The 22,643-nt window shown below is 30.2% G+C and overlaps 2 protein-coding genes across 2 annotated transcripts in view; both read left to right on the top strand.

Annotated features, from left to right (window-relative positions):
* The window catches only part of LOC111620668 (Wilms tumor protein 1-interacting protein homolog), a 74,754-nt gene that overhangs the window by 34,609 nt on the left and 17,502 nt on the right, over window positions 1-22,643 (top strand). The window contains exons 5-7 of the mRNA XM_023362645.1: window positions 2,431-2,561; window positions 2,650-2,701; window positions 14,284-14,352. Coding sequence (XP_023218413.1) covers window positions 2,431-2,561; window positions 2,650-2,701; window positions 14,284-14,352 — 252 coding nt within the window. The remainder of the gene's footprint in view (window positions 1-2,430; window positions 2,562-2,649; window positions 2,702-14,283; window positions 14,353-22,643) is intronic.
* On the top strand, window positions 17,521-20,264 carry LOC111620670. Its single transcript, XM_023362649.1, has one exon. The coding sequence runs from the start codon at window positions 19,134-19,136 to the stop codon at window positions 19,962-19,964; it is 831 nt and encodes a 276-aa protein (XP_023218417.1). The 5' UTR covers window positions 17,521-19,133; the 3' UTR covers window positions 19,965-20,264.

Below are 22,643 nucleotides of genomic sequence, written 5' to 3'. Positions count from 1 at the left end.
TTAAGTATGTAAAAATTTATTACATTTCCTGTTGTACGAGGGTTTTACCCAATTCTCGAACCGTGTCAGAGTGAATCCGTGCTATAAAAGTACCGTGTTATACGGGGGATGGTACCAATTCTCGAACCGTGTTAGAGCGAATCCATGCTATAGAAGTGCCATGTTATACGGGGGTTACCTGTAGTTAGAAAACAAATGACTATTACAGTAAGTTTAACATATTTAGATTTTTATAGCTATGGTGAGAAACGTTTAAAATCTACAACAGCCCTGTCACGTCCTTTGAGATATACTAGTAATGTAACAAAAGAGGTATTTGACATTGACTGGTATTGGCACCCTGGGGATTTGGCAGTCCGCATGTATGCACGCTTTGCAACCATCTTCGATTCCATCCATTAGCCACTTGTAGGGACTATTTGACTAAGTGCATTGTTTTAAGATTTAAAAAGTAAAGAATATTTTATATTTTTATGTACAGTACGTTTCTTTACAAAGCTATATTTAATTATAATTTTATTTAAAAGTATGTTCATACAATTAAAGAATATTTTGTACCAGGTATGTACTGGTACATCCACCACACATTTTATTTCACCAAGTAAGTTTTTATTATTTTATTTTTAATTGTAGCCCTTATATCGTGGCTAGCAATTCGGAATGTAATTGTGATATTAAAAATGCATTTAGAGAAGTCTACGGTTTTTACTTGCTTATCAAATAAATGATATGAATGGACCCTAGACCAGGGGTGGCCAACAGTTTTTGCCCCCGGGCCGAATTGGAAAGAAAACTTTTTTCACAGGCCGAACCAGAGGCTGCCCTAAGAAGATTTGAGGTGGTGCGAGATCTCATTGTGGTGTCACCCCATAGAGACTAAATTGTACATAGAGATTACAGATACATTTTTCACATTATCATGCTTTATCAACATTCTACACTGTAATTAAGAGATTTGTAATGGAGGGTTAACTCTAAATGCACAGCAGTAAATTTAAAAATAATTTTATTTATAATTTGAAAATTTCAAAACTGCTTTTACACAGTTTTTTAAAATGTTTTCATTTTCAATTGGTTTGATTTTAATTAGTTTTGATTTTATTTTTAATTTTGGTTTTGGTGTAAAGGCAAAAGTTTTAATTGTTATTTTTAAATTTTTAGTTTTAATTAATTTTTGGTTTAATTTATTTAGTATTAATTTAGTTTTAGTTTTTATAATTATTTTTAATAAATATTTATTTATTATTATCTATTTAATTTTACCTGCATTTTTTAAACCCTTAATTACAATCTTTTTAATTAATTGCAACTCTTTTTTATTTTGCAACTTAACTAACTTCAGAAATTGTTAGTATTGTTTCACACAAAAGAATATCAAATTTAAATTTATTTTAATTTTTTTAGTAATTTCATTAATTTTTGTTTTATAAATTTGCTTGCTTTTAAAAAATTTTTTAAATTTTAATTTTAAGCAAATTAACATGAATTAAACTTTTAGGCTACCTAGTATGGATTAATAGAAAGAGGAACAAAATATGTAAAAATATAAGTAGAGTAAAATTGAAATATAAAAGTGAAATTTTAAGTGTTAAGATGTATGCAAGCATTGGTCAAGACAACGTTGAAATATGAACATTTCCACTTTGTTTGTTCCTTTCAAATGCAGAATTTGCAATGATTGCAAAGATATATAAAATATTGGTTTGTAAATTTCTAATGCAATAATGTAGTATTGTATTAACAGTATTGCAATAGTGCAACAAATATTAATATTATTCCTTGCACTCTGGTAAAATAACTTGATAAATTAATAAAATTTATTTTTATAAATGTGACTGAAATTATCATTGAATAAAAAGATACAAGACTACTAATGTCTGAACATCCAAGCTTGAAAAAGTTTCTCTCTGCTGTTGGATGGTGTTGGATTAAAAATATTCTGTTATAATCTTCAAAATAACTTTTGTTGCCAAGTTGACTATTGCTGAGTTGACAGTTACTGAGTTGGTATTATTAGATTGACCATTACCAAGTTGTCATGTACCAAGATAAAGGATAGGTATATGTGTCTTTAGTGGTTTCTGAAAAATCACATAAAGGCAGATGAATATGTATGGCACATAAAAGATTTTTCACAATATTTATGCATCCTCTTAACAGCTTTTTCTTTGGCTAAACTTAAGTTAATGACTGTAATTTAAAATCAAAAGATAATCTATACTCATTTTTGGATAGTCAAATTGACTTTATTCACACAAGAAATTACAATAATTTAAAAAGTTTATATAAATATATGTTGGAAAAATTTTGAATCATAAATTGTAATTGTATCACAGAGAAATTTGGAAAAGTTTAAATATTTAAAAAAACTAAACTGAAACAATAAGATGAATATTAAATGATTAATTAATAATAATTTTTTCTTCTCAGATATTACAAGCAATGGGTAAATCATACCATCCAGGTTGCTTTCGCTGTTGCATGTGCAATGAATGTCTTGATGGTGTACCTTTCACAATTGACATGGATAATAAAGTTTATTGTGTCAATGATTATCACAAGTATATTATTGATTTTTAATAAAAAGATAATGTTTATTAAAATTATTTATGAGAATTTTAAATATTTGAAATTTTCATTTAATTTTAGGATGTTTGCTCCAAAATGTGCTGCTTGTGGAAAAGCAATAACTCCTGTAGAAGTATGTATTGATTTTTGTAAAATTTTTGTAGAACTTACAAAAATATAATTTTAAAGAACCTAGTTATAAGATTATAGAAGTATATTTTTATGTATCTGTATTTATGTATATATTTAAAGAATGTTCTTTGAATATACAGTAAATGAGTGTATCTATGGGATTGACCGAAAAGTTGTTCAGTTTTTCCATAAGATGGCTATATATCAATAATAGAGCTTGTTTTTAACTTTATTCAAAGCAATTTTGTTAGATTGTATTGTGATGGCTGTCATAGCAACATGCTTTTTTTGAAGTGACTGTGAGGAAGAATTTCTTTACACTGCTAAAATTCAATGAACAGTGGCTAAAACAATAGGCACAACTCTGGTTCCTGCTACAATGGCAATAATATGGAGTCGTTCCTAAATGTATTTCACTGAAATATAATTTGTTTCTATTTTGTATATGATTCATGCCACCACAGGTAGAATGGAAACTCTTAGCCAAACTAATTAGAGACAAAAGAAGATCAATTGTTGATGCTGAACAAAATGTATGTTGCACATTTGTGCTTCATGAAGTATGTGAGCCAATGATCCTGTATATTCAACTGGAAAAGATTCACTCCATCACTCATAGAACATTGTTCCACACAAGAAGAAAGCTAAACAGAAAATTCAGATGCTTGCTACAATTTTCCCAGCAATTCATAAAATCTCAGAGGCAGTTATGTACTACAACTATGCAAACATTGCAGTTCCAAACACAGTTTATCATATTCTTCAGCTTGGGCCAAAATTCATCCCAGTTTCAAGGAGAGACTATAGACAACTAATCTCTTCCATCATGGCAATCATAACACTTACTCAACAGGCCAAACTGTAATCCATATTGGAGCTTTCACTATTCACAAAAATTTACTGCCCAAAGACCCCCACATGTGCCTGTGACGTTTTTTAAAAATAGTTGGTATATCAGACATTTTCTGAATAATATAGATGAGTTGTTGATCTTGGACAAAGAACAGAAGTATGTGATGAGTAAAAATAATGACTTCCGTCTACAATCCGGATTGGTTCTACTAAATGAAGATCCAACACTAACAATTCTAAGAAGAGCGCAAAAGGTGATGGCATTATTGGGTGTTCTATCTTCCTTAACAAGACTGCTTTCTCCTCCTAAAAATGTGGTGTGTCTCAGGCTATTCTTAAGATCAAAACACATTAACCCACATAGCCTCTACAACTTCTGGTCAACAAGCACTCACATCCAACATATTAATTGGAGAAGGTGTTTGCTGAAAGACTTAGCTCTCTCCCTTCTTCATATGTCACATTTTGTGATAACTTCTGTATTTGAAGCAAGATCAATTCATACTGCCACTCTTGCACCACTCCTCATGCAAGCATATTGTTTTTACAAAATCAATGTAGCATCATTGTATCCTTTGGTACTGCAGTTCAAAGTTATTGTGCTAGTGAACACCATGCTTATTAAGGAAGAATTTCTTGCTTCCACAAGTTTGATTTGTATGAGGCACTGCTATTCATTGCTGAAAATAATTACTTTCATTTTGACAGCAACATCTACATCCAAAAGCAAGGCATACCAATGGGCTCACCTCTCTCTGCCACACTAGCTGAACATTGAAACAAACATTTTAAATTTTCACTTGCTATGCAATACCCTCTCCTTTACATATGATATGTAGATGATGTCTTAATTGTTTGGGAAAGCTCAGAGGAAGAACTATTAATATTTATAGAAATGTTGTTCTTGGTTTACTCTTCTAATTCATTAACCACACATTATGAAGTTAATGCTAAAATATTGTTCTTGGATCTACATATATACAAATCACCATGTGAAATTGTGTTTTCTGTATTCCATAAATTCAGTGCCTTGCCCCATATAATTTCATCAACCCCTCCAGTGCATACATTCTATCATAATGGCTCTCATACACTGGGAATTTGTCTTCTTCTCTAGTCAGGCAGCATTTGACAATGAGTTTCAGTTATTATCAGTTATAATATGTAATGCAGGCTATACATCTGCAGAATTCAAATACGTTGTTAGCCACATAAAAAGAGCACTTTCCACTATTCCTTCTGAACACAAAAAAAGGACCTTATCTACATGCAGTCTGCAATACAATACTTAGGGTTGTTGTTAGCTGTCATTTGTGTTTGCAAATTTACTGGGTATTACATTACTGGTAATTCAGTAATTATATTTGGAATTACCAATTTATCAGTAATTTACTGGTAAATTCGTATTGACAAATGATTTAAAACTAAACTGAATTACTGAGAGAATTATTGAACAACAGTTTATTTTCAAGTGTTTTATCAGTTTAGACAAACAACATTCTTGTAATAGCAATTATTATGATATAACAGACATTGAAATAATGCTGATTATTAATTATGTTTTTCTTTATTTTGAAAGTAGGCTGTTAAAAAACATAATACATTTAGGCTCTCATTGTCTAATCTAGATCTAATTTTTGTACATATGGCAGCTGCATTAGAAAAAGCTCTCTCGGAATCAATACTAGTTGGACATACTGTCATTAGAGCATTGAAAATCTTTTTAAGCTCTACAAAATAATTCATTTCTTTTTTAATTATATCTTTCACACTTTTAAATTTACATATATTACTGTTATCAGTGTCTATGCTCGTTTTATGTTTAATGAATAAATCCAATTTCTCTTTCATTGTTAAATTTGACTTTTCTATTGTGCACTTTGTTCTCATGTCGATGTGAGAAGTTGATGGTGTTGTAAGCAATGAACACCTCTCATCAGAATCTGAATCTGAACTAATTTCAGTGACATCCTCAAGTCTTGATTCATTTTCATTTTCTGATAAGTACTTGATTATCTCTATAATCCCGTTTAAAATTGTATTTTCCTAACATTATTGGATATTTCTTGTGACTTATATTTGTTCAATTTTTCTGGATTATGCAGATACATTAAAATATCAGAGTAAATAGTTCTTCTTTCTTTCACATGAAAAATAATTTATTTTTTTAGTTCGTTACACAGAAAGAAATCCTGCTTTGATAGTTCTTCTATCAGAAATTCTAACATTAGATCTGCAACATACAAATTTGTGTTTTTGCAACACAAAGACATTTTCTGACAGAATTTTGGACTTCTGAAAAACATTCCAGCATGGTCAACATACTGCTCCAACATGTTTTTGAGTTTAATAGTAGAGATAATTCTTTTCCTAATTCATCTTTAATATGCTTCTGTAGAATGTCATTTTTGAGTGTTGATTTTCGAAAAATTTTGACTACATTTTGTATTTTCTTAATTAAAAGATTCAAAGTTTTATCTTGGAAAACATTCCTGTGAAACTTAATGTCATCAGGGCTTTCCTGTATCATTTCAAATCTCCATCATCAGATTCATTGTCTGAGATTTTGGAATCTTCATCATTAATTTCCGAATGTATGGGTTCAGTACTGTTTTTAACATGGCCTTTTTTGTAAAGAACTTTCGCTACTGCTAAGTGTAAGCTGTGAGTAATGCTCACTTGGATGTTTACATTGACTAATCTTGACACTTTTTTCATCACTACAGCTCCGTCCGTGACAATTGAAGTTAGGTTGTTATAATCAACATTGATTGTTTTAATCTGACATTTAAAAGTTCAACACATTTTTTAGCACCCATAGATCCATGTGGGCGAATCAAACCAGATCCCAAAATTTGTTACTTGCATAGAGATTAACATTCATATATCAACGGTTGTTACATGATGTCCATTCATCACAAGATATACTGAAAGATTCTCCTCAAACTTTTCGCTCCAATATATCTTTAATAATCTCATTCTGAATTTTTTTCCGAATTCAGTGATCAACTTTTTAATCGAATGAGGAGATTTAGATAGATTCGCATATTCGCAGAGAAAAGTTCATCTTATGTCTTTCGATGTGCAAAATTTGAAGAATGGCAGTCTGTCAACTGAAGCCATATGAGATAATACTGCAAGCAAAGACTTTTCAATTTCTTTCTTGAAAACGTTGTTATTTTTTTTTATTAGATTCACTTTGTGGACTGTTTCTGGCTGTCTCTTCAGATTTTCTTTTTAATAAGTTTATATCATGACATCGTACAAGGTGACTTGCAGTCCACTAGTATTTCCTCCAACTGCTTTGATTGTTTCAAAGCACAGTTTGCACACTCCATCATCTCTTTCTCTTGTGCATTTGAAGTAATCCCATGATGAATTTTTACTTATTACGACAATAAACGTGAAACATACTGTATTAGTGTAAATGGTATTTTCTATTTTTATTTATCTTTTTGTTTTTATCTATAACTATCTTTATATTTTTATTAATGCATTCTTTTGTTTCTGTTTCAATTAATCTCACAATAAAGATTCCAATATATGAATTTTACGAAATCTGACTCTTGCATCACTAAAGCACACTCCAATGAACAAGAAACATGCAAAGTTAAAAACATACTTCTAGAGTCTTGCACTTAATCCAGTTTAATTATGATTATTGTTCCATTATGACAAACATTGATAATGTTTGTAAAGAAACTGAAAAGAATATTACTTACTATGTAAGTCGTGTTTTCAGTCAGCACATATTTATGAACTATTTTAAATCAAGACACTTTTGCACCACAGTTATTTCGAAAGCAAAAACAAGACTCGTTTTTGGAGTATAATACAGGGAATCAAGTTATAAACAGACTAAAAAATTATTTTTAGTAACCTTAAATTACAAATTGAATGACCCATCACTACCTGCACTGTTTTCTTGCTATGGTATGGGATGAGAGAAAAGGGAAATCTTCTTTTCACAGATATTTTCAGTATGAATTTTTAAAAAAAATAAATATTAGGTTAATTAAGAGGTTCTTCTACCGAAATACCAATAAAAAATTTAATTACCGGTAAATTTATTGGGATATAATTTTCCTAATTTACTGGTATACCAGTAATGTAATCATTAGCTGTCATACATGCATTCAGAAAATTTAGGTTTATCATCCCACTGGCCCCAACCTACCTTACATAGGCTTTTATGTAATGACAGAGATAAAGTTGACTTGCTGGAAAAATTGAGGGCATATGCCATACATTTACAACACCATCTCTAGAAGAGGGCAATAATCAATTAGATTAGAACTAGTAGAATGCTCCAGACACATATCCAGAAATGTCAGGAAGACATATGAAATAACAGGTATACTAGAGAACTGGCCAAAAGAGTCTGGGACCACATAATGTTAATTCTTAAACAATGCCAGGATAAGAGAATGTTGTTCCTATGGGAGGCATTTTATATCTCCTCCTTCCTACCCTCAACATTCCCAAACTATGTATGGATCACATTATATAATCAGCTTAAATCATAAAATTACATAATATTATATAAAGAGCATTTCATTTTTTATATTTAAAAACTTATTAACTTTTAATAATTTTTAATTTTTATCATCAAATTTCATATATTTTATGGGCATGCAACTGGACAACGTTTTTTTTAAAAAAGTTGTCCAGTATGTTCTTTTTCTGTTTAAATATGAAAAATCATATTTGATTAGATTCCAATTGAATCAGCCTGATGAAGATAAGCTATCGAAAATACTTGAAATTTTGAATAAGTTGTTTTTAATGGCATAAGACAGTGAATACATTCAGGGCTGGATTTACAAGTAAGCTATGTAAGCTGTAGCTTAGAGCCTCAAAAATTTTTACAAAAAGAAAACTGCAGTGGGACTCGTGTATTAAAATATTACGGTTCCTCTTTAGTCTTTGCTACCTTCGGCCTACTGCCTCTTTTGTTCTCCTGTCGATACGAAACTGACTTGGAGACCTCCACAAAATACGTTCTTACAGCTCAATGTCTAAGCCAAAAGTGACCCTCTATCTCCTCTTTAGCCCCTCCAGGCTATTCGTTTCTTTTGTCTTACAATCAGGTCATCGCCACCCACAGAGAGAAGTTTCCAGAAGGAGGGAGACAAAGGAACAAAGTGTAGAGGAAGAAGGAGAAATGAAATTATGTATGTACAAATAAAATATACAAAAAAAAGTATGGCGTAAGACCACAACTGTAAAGTGTTGGTAAGGAGCCTCACACAGAGTTCAGCTTAGGGCCTCAAAGTGCCTAAATCCAGTTCTGAGCACATTACATCATTATTTGGTATAAAGTGTAGTTAATTTTGTCATTTAAAAAAAATTTATCAAAACTGATGAAGTTTTGTGTAGCCATTTTAATATTAAAGATGAAAGAAAAAGCAACATTTTCAGTATATTATGCTTTATTATTTCAAGAAAGGCAAAAATGCAACTAACAAAAAAGATTTATGCAATATATCAAAGAAGGTGCTATGACTGATTGAACATGTCAAAAGTGATTTCATAAAGTTTCTTGCTGGAGATTTTTCATTGGATGATGCTCCACCATTGCATAGACCAGTTAGAGTTAGTAGTGATCAAATTGAGACATTAATTGAGAACAATCAATACTGTATCATGTGAAGATAGCAGACATACTCAAAACATCCAAATGAAGCATTGAAAATCATTTGCACCAGCTTGGTTATGTTAATTGCTTTGATGTTTGGGTTCCATACAAGTTGATTGAAAATTTGACTGTGTTTCCTTATGTAATTCTCTATTTAAATGTAATGAAAACATTTCATTTTGAAAACAAATTGTGATAAATAATGAAAAGTGGATACTTTACAATAATGTGGAATGGAAGAGATCGTGTGGCAAGCAAAATGAATCACCACAAACTACACCAAAAGCCAGTCTTCATGCAAAGATGTTGTGTAGATGGTAAGGTTGGAATGGAGGGGTGATAGGGATCAAAGGGAGTCCTCTTAAAGGAGTTAAATATTTAGTTTTCCTTCTGGAAAACCTAACAATTAACTCCAAGTACTGCTTCCAATTAGACCAACTGACAGCAACACTTGACAAAAAGTGTCCAGAATTAGAATCAGTTGAAATAATCCTGATGGTAGATTATACATAATCTACCATCAGGATTATGCAAGACTGCATGTTTCTTTGATGACAAAGCAAAAACTGTTACATCCTGGCTGGGAAGTTCTGATTCACCTACCATATTTATGAAACATTGCATTATCATATTTTCATTTATTTCACTTTGAAAAATTCTCTTAATTGAAAAAATCTTAATTTCCTGGAAAACTGTAAAAGACACTTGGTACAGTTCTTTGCTCAAAAAGATAAAAAGTTTTGGAAACATGAAATTATGAAGTTGCCTGAAAAATGATAGAAAATAACAAAACCATGAATAAAGTCATTGGTGAAAATTAAAAATGTGTCTTTTATTTAAAAATCAAACAAACTTTTTGGCCAACCTAAAAGAATGAACTGTTAATGAAATGATAACTTTGAAAGTCATACTAAAGAATTAAGCAAACATGTTACTAGTAACCAATCTCAGAAGTTATAAAATAGGGATTTTATTTTGGTAAATTATAATTTAAAATACTATCATCATAATGATGATAATTTTTGGAAATTGATGTATAGTGCATTTATATCCAAAACTTAAGGACAGATGACATTTGTACGTGAATACAGAGAACTGTAGATGAATACAGACAAATATGACAAGGACTATATTACTTGATGTTTAACACAGAGTAATACCACAACTTGTAGGATTTTATAAATCAAAGCAATAAAAGTAAGTCTTTTCTGTAAAAGATACATACTGCAGTTGGACATAGGTGGAAAGGAAAATGGATGGAAAGTGCTTACCAATATCCAGGCAGAGACACCTATCAATTTAGAATATGTTCACCTCAAACTGCAATGCAGAATTCACGTCATGACAGGCACGTCACCAAGTGACTTTTTATGGCTATCACTACAGAAGTTATTAGTGTTGTTTTTTTCATATATTGATATTTCATATTACACTCATTAACAAAAAGTTATGCATGCAAGATAGAATTATCTGTCTAAAAGAACTAAAGCCAGAACTGAATTTAATTCACAAATAACCACACCTTTAAACACTTTTCCAGCATAGTGTTTTCTTTCAACAAACATTTTTGGCTCTGGTCTGTCAGAACCAAACACCTGCCTCAGGTCTGTCAAGAATTCCAAATTTCAAAATTGGATTGTTGAAGTTTGCTGATTTCCAAATTAAAATGTTAAAAAATACAATGATGTATATCATATAAATTTTAAAAAAGGATAGATTGTCCAGGCTTCCTAATATATCGTCACACCTGTTACTATTCCAATTTGGAATTCTTGACAAATTTGAAGCAGGCTTATCAAGTGAACTGAAAACATTGTCAAAAGAAAAACTGTGCTGGAAAAGTGTTTAAGGTGTGGTTATTCATGAATTGAATTATCTGATTACTGCAAAACTCAGCAAACAGGTAAATAAATAATTATACTGTAGTTGTGGTCTGATTGCATGCCAGATAATGCCATCACAGTACTTAAATCATTATCCTAATAGCCTACAAAAAACTTGCTGTGTCTAGAATTTTTGTGTACTTGTTCAGGGATCTTTGAATGCCAGGCATGTCTGTATGGCACAGTCAAAGGCATTACACACAACTGATGGAGTTTAAAAAATACTGCATCATTGGACTAAGAGAAGCAGGATGGCCATTTCACTGAATTGACCATCATCTGGGCTGTTCTGAACTGACTGAGGTAGTGGATACTAAGGACACATATATACCATGCAAGCTCTGGACATCCCACACAGACCACCAAGAGAGATCATTTGATCATGAGATAAGTACAATAGTTGTAATGGTATCCTTACCCAGTTATCTCTGAATGGTAAAGCCTCACTACTGAACCCTGTCTTTTTTCCATACCATTCACAAGCAATTAGCAGAAGTAAATTTTTTGCATAGTAATTACTATGCTTCCTATCATCAACACCTTAACTTTATCTCAACCCATTATCAGCTTTGTTTGAAGTGGTGTCATGACTGAGAAGCAGGCCCTGATACAGACTGGCATTACATCATCTTCAGTGGAAAATCCCAGTTCTGTTCAGGAATGGACAACCACCATGTGTCACAAGACAGCTCCAGACCAACATATCAGTAGTGGGAATAGCAAGTCACTCAACAATGAAAGTGAGATTGAAATGCTCACCAGTGATCCATCACATGCTACATGCATGTGATGTTGAGCCATCTTGTATAACAGTCTTGTATATCTATCAGTTCTAAAACATAATCATTTTACAAATAAATTTGTTCAATTCTACTTGTGATTATATAGAATCTTAACAATTATGAAGTAAGTTTTATCAACACTTTATCATTTTGATATTGTTATAAATTTGATTTTAAAAAATCAATATTAGGTAAAAAATTGTTTTTATTTATAAAATCTGATATTTACTAAGCTTTAGAAGAATCGTGGTTACCTATATAATCAGCTGCTAATTTTTCTATTTATATATAAATTATTCAAATAATGTCAAATCTATTTAACCACATAGATATTTAACAGTATGTTAGATTTAAATGTAGCCTGACAGTTTTAATAAATTTTAGTAATGTGGATCATCCAGTATAGAAGAAATTAACTATTCTTAGTTGAATATATTATAAATAATATAGTTGTTAACAGTGGTGGGATTCAAATAATTTAGCAACTAGTTTGCTTCACTAGTAATCACTTAAACATAAATAAATATTGTTTTTTATACTTAATGTGCAGGCCCTTGCAATATTTTTTCACATCAATACACTATGCACATTGAAAAATATACAAAATATAATAATAGTAATAAAAATAAACTAAAACACACAAAGTACTATCTTAAAACAAGTATTTAAAATGGGTTGACCTCATTGCATCCATCAGTTGCAAGTACCCAAATGAGAACAAATCAACGTTATCCAACAATTGGTTAAAAATAGTTCCTAACATAATAAAAAAAAGTTATAAAAATATCACATAAAAGCTTTAAATATTCCTCACAAAAAACAAGAATAAAACTATGATTTAAGATATTTTTATACTGCCTCTTGATTGGCATTGTCTTCTGTGGTTTGCTTCACTTTTATTCAGGGATCATTGGCTGTATGATTAATCCTTTATTCCTTCTTACCCAAGACTGCCCAGCAACAGAAATCAATGTCTTAATATTTATATGCAAAATTGTCCTGGAAACATATTTATTGTCTTGCATTTCTCTATGCACAAACACATGTTTGTGCATAAGCTTAGTTCTTGTAGTTATGCCTATGAGTTCAGCAGAAAATGTCATATATTCAATTTGCAATGGCAGCAGCAACCAAGTACTCACTTATTGCTGTATTGCATACAGATCATTGCTAAATTCAGCATTGCTGCAGTGGCTGCAGGAAGCATAAAGGGAAATCATTGCTAATAAGATTGCTGTGTTGTGCTGCATGTATAGCAAATGCCTAATCTGAGAGTTTAATTTACAGCAACCTTGGAAGGTGCTTTTTTTGCTTTATCAATATATCTGCACTCTTGGATGGACTTGTGAATGTTGATTGAAATGCTACTTTTCAATCTGTTAAATAAAAATAATAAATTCATAAGAATTTAAATGCTTGTTTGATGACTACTCTTGTTGAGCTTAATCAAGCATTAAAATAATTTTGCATTCTAGTTAAATGTCATTATCTTTCTTCAAGGAACACTGGCAAAAGAGTACATTTACATTTATTAACATTAAACAACTCATCGAACACGGAGATTATAGTCAACTCTACAGATGCCATGTTGTTTTGTCATCGCTATAGCATTGGGTGCTTTAAAATTAGTACTCGGATGTGTGCAGCTTCTGCTCCAGCACTGATGTTACACTACTGAATTTAGCAGCAAGCAGTAAGTCTTTCTCTTCCACTTCAGTCTGCATTGAACCCATTAAAAAGTTGGCAATCTTAGACAAATGTGGACTTTTGCAATATATTACCTAAATAAACATTACAAGTACAGTTTTAACAACTGAACCAATTGTTAAAATTAGTTGTTAAATTTAGTTTAATGAATCACCAAACTAAAAATATTTTAGGAAGTGATTCAACAGAATCAGCTGAATCCCACCACTAGTTATAAGCTAATCAGAATTCTGATTTGTTTGAAAAAGATTGTTTAAATTATGTGAAATTTATTACCAGTAATGTTTACTAGTTTTGATAGCTAAATGTTTGTTTAGTACATAAAGCTTACAATTTTAAATCTCTTCTAAACTGTAATTTTTCTTTCTATCTTTAAAAATTTATATATTTAATCTATTTAATGATTGAAATTATCAATTTAATCATTTCCGTGTTTATTTTAGTGTCAAATTCATATTATTATACCTTAATTTTGCTTAATTTACTATGTAATCTAGTAAATTTATTAATATGTTTAATCAAAGCACGAAATAATTTAATTTTTATTCTATTACAAAAGGATACAAATCTTTACTCATATTAAAAATTAAACATATAAGTTATAATAGCTAATTTTTTATATTACAAAATATAAAATTTTTAAAATAATTTTTTTTAGTTAGTAAAAAATATAGATTTTCTATAATTTGAACAAGATTTTATATAATTTCTTTGTTTTCAGGGAACTGATGAAACAGTTCGTGTAGTATCAATGGACAAAGACTTTCATATTGACTGTTATGTTTGTGAGGTATAATTATTAATATTTTTTAAACATAATTAAAATAATTTTGTACTGTTCTTGAATTCTATAATTAACTTAAATTATTCAACGTATAAGCTTTACAAAAATTTTAGATTTTTATGTATAAAATATATATATATTTATTTATTTGTTTGTTTATTTATTCAATTTTTCAAAAGATTTACAAAATGATATTTATATAGATTGCATCTGTTTTAATAAAAGATATGATGTTTCTAAATGATATCAGACTTGATTTAGCTATATTAATAATATAATTACATATAAACCAAGTAATAAACAAATAATACCACCAGATTTCAATATGGCTAATTAAAAATAAAGATATTACATAATTTGGACTAAAAGTAGGCAATTAAGTCACTGTCTTCTGTTAAATTTAATAATTAGAAATAAATAAATTAATATAGAATATTCTGGATCAATCTTTTCTGACTAATCTGGTATAGGACTCAAACCTGCAACTCTTGCTTACCATAAAGATGTATTCTCAATTATGATGCCTAGAACTTTGTTTGATCTTTGCTTTCAGACCAATTTAATTTAGAATACTTTGCATAAGTCAGCTGAGTGCCATGGAGGGCCAAGTGTATAATTGTTTGTAATTGGTGTGATGAGTGACCTGTATGCTTGTATATTTTAATTAATTTGGTCTGGAAGTGAAGAGTATGCAGAAATCTAGGTAACAATTGACAATAAATCTCCATGGTAAGCTGGAATTATAGGTTTCAGTCCTACTTCAAATTGATTTTTTGTTTCAGAATATTCTAAATTAATTTACTTACTTCTGATTATTAATTTAACACAATATGGTGGCTTAACTATTTATTTTTAGTCCAAGTTATCTAACATTTTTATAATTATATAGCAATACTATAGCCCAGTTAAAATCCTGCAGTATCATTTATTGATATTACTAATCACTCATCACTATAAATTTCAGATAAAATTATTAAATAATTTTATCTGAAATTTGCTAGACTCCAGAGAAATTTGAAATTATTAAAAACAAGCAGAAGAGTAACAACACTGATTTAATATGATTTAAACTGTTCTATTATATTCTTGGATAATGCAAAAACAGATAAATTATACAAATAATATAAATATTTCCATTAAAATTATAAAAAAAAAAATAACAACTTCTAGCAATATGATCAGCTTCATAAAGAACAATAATAAAGAAAAAATTTGAAGAGAAAATTAAATTTTATGATAAAAATAGTTGTATATTTAAAGTATTGAAAATAATATTAAAATCATGTTGAATAAATTAGTGGGAATCATTAATCTATGGACAATGAATTCTTCATATTAACAGAAAGTTATATTAAATATAGACCATCATCAACTGAATATTTATTTTTATATAAAACTGATTATCTTTGAGAAAAAAATTTCATAAATTCATTTACAAACATTAATGAAATTAAGAAACAAGTGAAAATTATTAATAAGTCTGTCAAATTAACCAAAATTAAATTATAAATGATATAGTTAAAAGTTGCATTTATGTCATTTTTATTTATCATCTCTGTATCAGTTTCTGTGGAAAAGAAAAATTATCTGCAGAATGAAGAATAATGACAATGAACAGAAATATTTGACTATTGTTGATAGAAATGGTATATTATGATAAACATATAAACCATATGTAATAAATAATTTAAATTGAATCTTCAAATTGAAACTGTATTGTAAGTCATATAGAGATATTTTTAACTTCATATGCCGTATAGTATCACAATACAGGTAACTCTCTATATTCATGCTTTTTCTTATTTGTAATTTAACATTTTTATTGAAAATCTATAGTTTTGAAAGATATTTTAACTTTTATTTTCTATTATGTTAATTTTATATGCATAATTTTTTGTTCATTTGTTGTTTGACAAAGTATTGACATTAATAGAATATATTTGAACACTAAAAATCTTATTTAAATAAGTTGTGACCAGACACATGATTATTTGCAAAACATTTGTATATTCACAATTGCTTTTACAATATTTCATTACAGTGCAGGTAGCCCTCAGTTTATGCCGCAGTTCCATTCCTCCAAAGCTGGTGTGAACCGCCGGGGAGGTCGGGAACCGTTGACTCTCCCTTTTCGGCGACAGGTCGTTAAACCTGCTCACTTGTCAAGATGGCTAAATTTCAAATGCGGTCCCGAAGGGGCGGGATGGTTTTTGTCAGATTGAGTGGAGGAGGTGAGAGGGGTCGTCGACGAGGCATAGGCGATATACGAGTAAAAGGACACCATTTAACAATGAGAACAACAATTTTATTAGATTAACGAAACAAAAAATAGGTTACAAAATCTAACATGGGGAAATGAATTTAGCTCACTATTAGCTCCTAACTCGCGGAGAGAGAGTTTACAATTATTTGTTCATACCTCTAGTCGATTTCAACGTAGGCACAGAGTTCGAAGCACAAAGTTAAAGTTTCCCGGAGACGTAATCCTTTTAGACCATAGATGTGAGACTCCCCCGAGGAGGGGGAAAGAAGTCGCTTTTATAGCTTCGGACTGGGAAAATCAGTCAGGTGATCTCCTATTGTGTGAGATAGAGTTGGTCCTGCAGGTGTGTAGGTCAAAGTTGTTCCCGGGACCAAAACAAAATGACGAATTCGGACTTTAACTATAAACTTTTTGTCTTGCAGCAGAGGAATGTCATTGTTCGAGGGTTGAATGTTTATATTAACGATGAAAGTTATAGGTTGCGATGGATATTTGATTCTTTTTTCTGACAATGTTATTTTAACGAGGAGGCGACAAATTTATTTTAAATACGTCAAAAATTTAGGGGGGAAAATGAACAAATTTTGGGCTTATTCTGAGGTCGGATCTCACACTGGCGCAAATCGAATCAGCATAAAATGAACCCATATTTACAGTGAGGTATAGGGTTAGGTTCTACATAAGTGAAATATAAGCAAATAATTTTGTTTATTAATACAATATAATACAAAATACATATATTATAAATTGAAGTTTTTAAATGTATTTTATGATAAAATAAAGTGAAATGTTTTTATTAAAAAATCTTAAGAAAAACAATGATATTTCAAAGTTTTGGATCTCTTACATTTTTTTGGAAAGTATTCATCTTTAATTGTTTAGATTTTTTTCCTTTTATTAAGAATTTCAGAATATGGTCGAATGGATGCGATGATGCTCCTTTATACATTTGCACTTTGCTCCCAATCATTGTCTAACTCACAAAGTTCATCTGTCAAATTTTCCATAGTTGAAAGGATGTGCTTTAGATCGGCTGTTTTCATAACTCTTGGAGTTTCTTCTTTGTTTTCTTCCTTCTCTGACTATTCACGATCTAATTCTTTGTATAATTCTTCTAAGTCTTCATTTGAGAGTGGCTGATCATGGGCTTCTAAAAGTTCTGTCACATTTTCAGTTGTAACATCTTCCAATCCCATATCACGTGCAAGTCTGGTAATGTCTTCAATTAAATTCGCTTGATGTGCTACTTCTTCAAAATCGTGCATGAATGCTGGCAGAAGTTTAGGCCAAACTCCATTTAAGCATTTTGCTGAAACTTCATCCCAAGCCGACTTGATGTTTTTAATACCTTTTCAAAATATTGAAAGATCACCAATAGTCTTTAACTGTTTTGTCTGAAGTGTCTAAAACTCTCATCATTTCCATAAATGTATTATAGAGATAATAAGCTTTAAAGGTTGCAATAACCCCCTGATCCATTGGTTGCAAAAGAGGTGTTGTATTGGGAAGCATGTAAACAACCTTGACATCCAATGGTGTTCTTATTTCATCAAGGTTTTGAGGATGTCCTGGAACATCATCCAAGAGAAGTGCCTTGGGTGGTAATTTATTTTTTTCACAAAAGCAAAGCACAGTAGGGCAAAAATAACTTGTGTATCAATCTGTGAAAACATCTTTTATGACCCAAGCTTTCTTGTTCCATTTCCAGTAAACTGGCAACATGTCTTTATTTAGACCCTTTAAAGCACATGGTGTCTGTGAATGATATACTAACATTGGTTTAAGTTTCAAAGTTCCTGAAACATTGGATCCCAACAAAAGAGTTAAACTTTCTTTTGCAACTTTAAAACCTGGAGCGGAACGTTCTCATGAAGAACTCACAAGAAATAAAAGTTTGTGCTGGTAACTTTTTCCAATAAAGCCCAGTCTTATCAAAATTGAAGATCAGGTCTGGAGAATAGTTGCCTTGTTCTACATAACCCTGAAATTCCTTAGGAAAAGCAGCCGCCACCGCAACATCTGCACTTGCTGTTTCACCACATAATTCTACACTACAACAGTTACTTCAGGGTTTAAATCTCATAAACCAACCCTTGCTTCCCAAAATAGTTTCTTCACCTCCATCTGTCTCCTTAAGATTATCAAAAATTGATTTTGCTTTTTCAGTTATAGCAGCTTGAGTCAAGAGAATGATTTTTTGATTTGTATCATCCACCCATAACAATAGCAATTTTTCCATTTTTTCAAAAATTTTACCTCTACTGTAACTCGCATGTTTTACATTTACTGCCGTAGACTGTTGAGCAAAGTGTTTAATTTTATCTGCATTTTTCATAATGGTAGTAACAGTCGATGGAGGTAAGTTCAAAGATCTACAATAATTTACTTTGTAAAAATTGGGCAGATTATCTCTAGCTCTTTCAGGCCAAACAAGGGCGTTCCTCAAGGTTCAATCCTGGGTCTACTGCTTTTCAATATATATATTAATGACTTGTTTAACTATATACCAAAAGAGAATATATTGATGTACGCTGATGATCTAGTGATAACTTATGCTCATACGAACGTTATAATTCTTCAGGAGAATTTAAATCACATTTTAAAAATTTTAAACAGTTATATGGAAAACAATGGATTAGTAATTAACAAAAATAAAACTAAATTCCTCTGCTTTGCAAATAGGAATAAAATAATCAATCCACATCACTTAAATATTAAAATAACTGATTATAACATAGAAAAAGTAAATGCTATTAAGTTTTTGGGAGTGACTTTTGATGACAATCTGCACTGGAATAAACATATAGATGATGTTGCACTTTCCCTGGCAAAGTATACTGGGATAAATAAGAAAATTCAAGCTTTTTTAAGCACATCACTCTTGAAACAGCTGTACCACACTTGTATCGAATCTAGAATAAGATACGGTATCGCTGTATGGGGAACCGCATCTTTATACGCTGTTAACAAACTTCAGATAGCACAAAATCGTTACATGCGTTCAATTTATAATTTAAACTTTATGGAATCAGTATCCAAACTCTACCGCACTGAAAATATTGACAAAATTAGTGATATTTACAAGAAACAGATTCTATTGGAGGGCTTCAAATATATAAAGGAAAAAAAAGAAAATAGCTTCCTTGGAATTGGTATAAGTGAATGTCGCAAATCAACACGAGATACTCGTATAATTCGTGAATATAGTCTTCCAATTGTTAAACTAGAGGTGGGGAGATCTGCACTGATCTTTCAATTAATCTTCTATTGGAATAGTCTGTACAACAATCTACGTAATATATTGAGTTACGAAATCTTCAGAAAAAATGTAAAAAAACCGGAAAAAAAAACTTAAGACTCAACGATATTTGTTGTTAATTAATTTTCTTTCTTAGCTCGCGTCCTGTTTTTGTTTGTTTGTTTTGATTTCTTGTTAAGATGCTTGTAAAATGCCAACCTGGCCAGTGTCTTTTGAGAAAATAAAATAAAATAAAAATAAATACAGACATTGGGGCGTGTTTGTCCATTTTCCATTTGTCGAATAACTTCCATTTTTGTTTCTAGGGAGATAGATTGCTGTGCCTTCTTAACATGTTTAGATAACTCTGGTGTACTTCTTTTATCTGACATAATAATCCTCCTTTATTCTTGTACATGTGGGTAACTAAACATTTAGTATTTTAATATTTTTATTTATTTTAATATTAATTTAATGTAAATGTAAACATACCCAATAATATTAAACAGAAAAAATAAATATATTCAATAAAAATCTTTGTTTTAATGAATGTACAACATTCCGGCTCAGTAAATACATCAACACTGAAACAAAAATCAGTCTAGCATAGGGAAAACTGGGGAATTACACGGCAAAATGGCGAATTGTGCCATGGCATTATTGTGATTTGGTGTTGGCATAAATTGAGGGCTACCATGAATTGCGCAGTGGTGTTATTGTGAATTGGCATAAATTGAGCTGGCGGTAAACTGATGGCTACCTGTACAGTACTTACAAAAAATGTACTTTCTGTTATCTCCAATTTTTGACACAGCCAACTACTTTGCTTGGTACTGAAGTTACCACATTACAGAAACAATGCCTTCTACCAAATCATATATGTCAAAGTTTATGTTTATGTAGTATATGCAGAATTCCACACAATAATAATAATAATAATAATCTGATATAATAATATAAAAGATGGCAAAGCAGATGGTTGGTGAGGGGTTTAAGAAATGATGGCAGAAAACACTGAGAACATACTGCACCAGACAGCTGCAGAACCCACAAATTGAGAGACTTGATGGCTATAGAAAATTTGGACATTAATGAAGAGAAAGATGATGAACAGGAAAAAATGCTAAAGCTGCCAATGATAACTTACAAGCTTTCAAAAGTATATAGCATTGATACTTTGTGCAAGGATATTCAAAAACATGGAGTAGATTTGTATAATATGTACTGTACAAATGCAAAATGCTCTATCTCCAAAAAGTTGAAAATCAAGTTTTAAACTTATCATCATGCTTAATTAGTATTTTACATTGATATCACTCAATACTTTGCATGAAAAATGCTCTGCAATAATTACTGAATGTTTTTCACATTATATATTGGGTGGTATCAATGTATGATACTAATTAAACATGATGATAAGTTTTAAACTTGATTTTAAAATTTTTTGGAGTTAGCTAATTAGTCTGTTGTCTTTGGGCAGTATATATCTGCATCATGTATTCCAATAGTGTTTTATAAATGTAAAAGTAGGATTGGTGACTTTTAAAAAAGGTTAAAGGAAATAAATAATAAAGAAATTTTAGTTNAATTTTAGATTTTTATGTATAAAATATATATATATTTATTTATTTGTTTGTTTATTTATTCAATTTTTCAAAAGATTTACAAAATGATATTTATATAGATTGCATCTGTTTTAATAAAAGATATGATGTTTCTAAATGATATCAGACTTGATTTAGCTATATTAATAATATAATTACATATAAACCAAGTAATAAACAAATAATACCACCAGATTTCAATATGGCTAATTAAAAATAAAGATATTACATAATTTGGACTAAAAGTAGGCAATTAAGTCACTGTCTTCTGTTAAATTTAATAATTAGAAATAAATAAATTAATATAGAATATTCTGGATCAATCTTTTCTGACTAATCTGGTATAGGACTCAAACCTGCAACTCTTGCTTACCATAAAGATGTATTCTCAATTATGATGCCTAGAACTTTGTTTGATCTTTGCTTTCAGACCAATTTAATTTAGAATACTTTGCATAAGTCAGCTGAGTGCCATGGAGGGCCAAGTGTATAATTGTTTGTAATTGGTGTGATGAGTGACCTGTATGCTTGTATATTTTAATTAATTTGGTCTGGAAGTGAAGAGTATGCAGAAATCTAGGTAACAATTGACAATAAATCTCCATGGTAAGCTGGAATTATAGGTTTCAGTCCTACTTCAAATTGATTTTTTGTTTCAGAATATTCTAAATTAATTTACTTACTTCTGATTATTAATTTAACACAATATGGTGGCTTAACTATTTATTTTTAGTCCAAGTTATCTAACATTTTTATAATTATATAGCAATACTATAGCCCAGTTAAAATCCTGCAGTATCATTTATTGATATTACTAATCACTCATCACTATAAATTTCAGATAAAATTATTAAATAATTTTATCTGAAATTTGCTAGACTCCAGAGAAATTTGAAATTATTAAAAACAAGCAGAAGAGTAACAACACTGATTTAATATGATTTAAACTGTTCTATTATATTCTTGGATAATGCAAAAACAGATAAATTATACAAATAATATAAATATTTCCATTAAAATTATAAAAAAAAAAATAACAACTTCTAGCAATATGATCAGCTTCATAAAGAACAATAATAAAGAAAAAATTTGAAGAGAAAATTAAATTTTATGATAAAAATAGTTGTATATTTAAAGTATTGAAAATAATATTAAAATCATGTTGAATAAATTAGTGGGAATCATTAATCTA

This window comes from Centruroides sculpturatus, unplaced genomic scaffold (genome assembly GCF_000671375.1).
Source record: "Centruroides sculpturatus isolate CEXI.00-Female unplaced genomic scaffold, Cexi_2.0 scaffold194, whole genome shotgun sequence".
Taxonomy (NCBI): Eukaryota; Metazoa; Arthropoda; class Arachnida; order Scorpiones; family Buthidae; genus Centruroides; species Centruroides sculpturatus.
The sequence above is the reverse complement of the archived record's forward strand: the minus strand, read 5'-3'. Positions and strand labels throughout refer to the sequence as shown.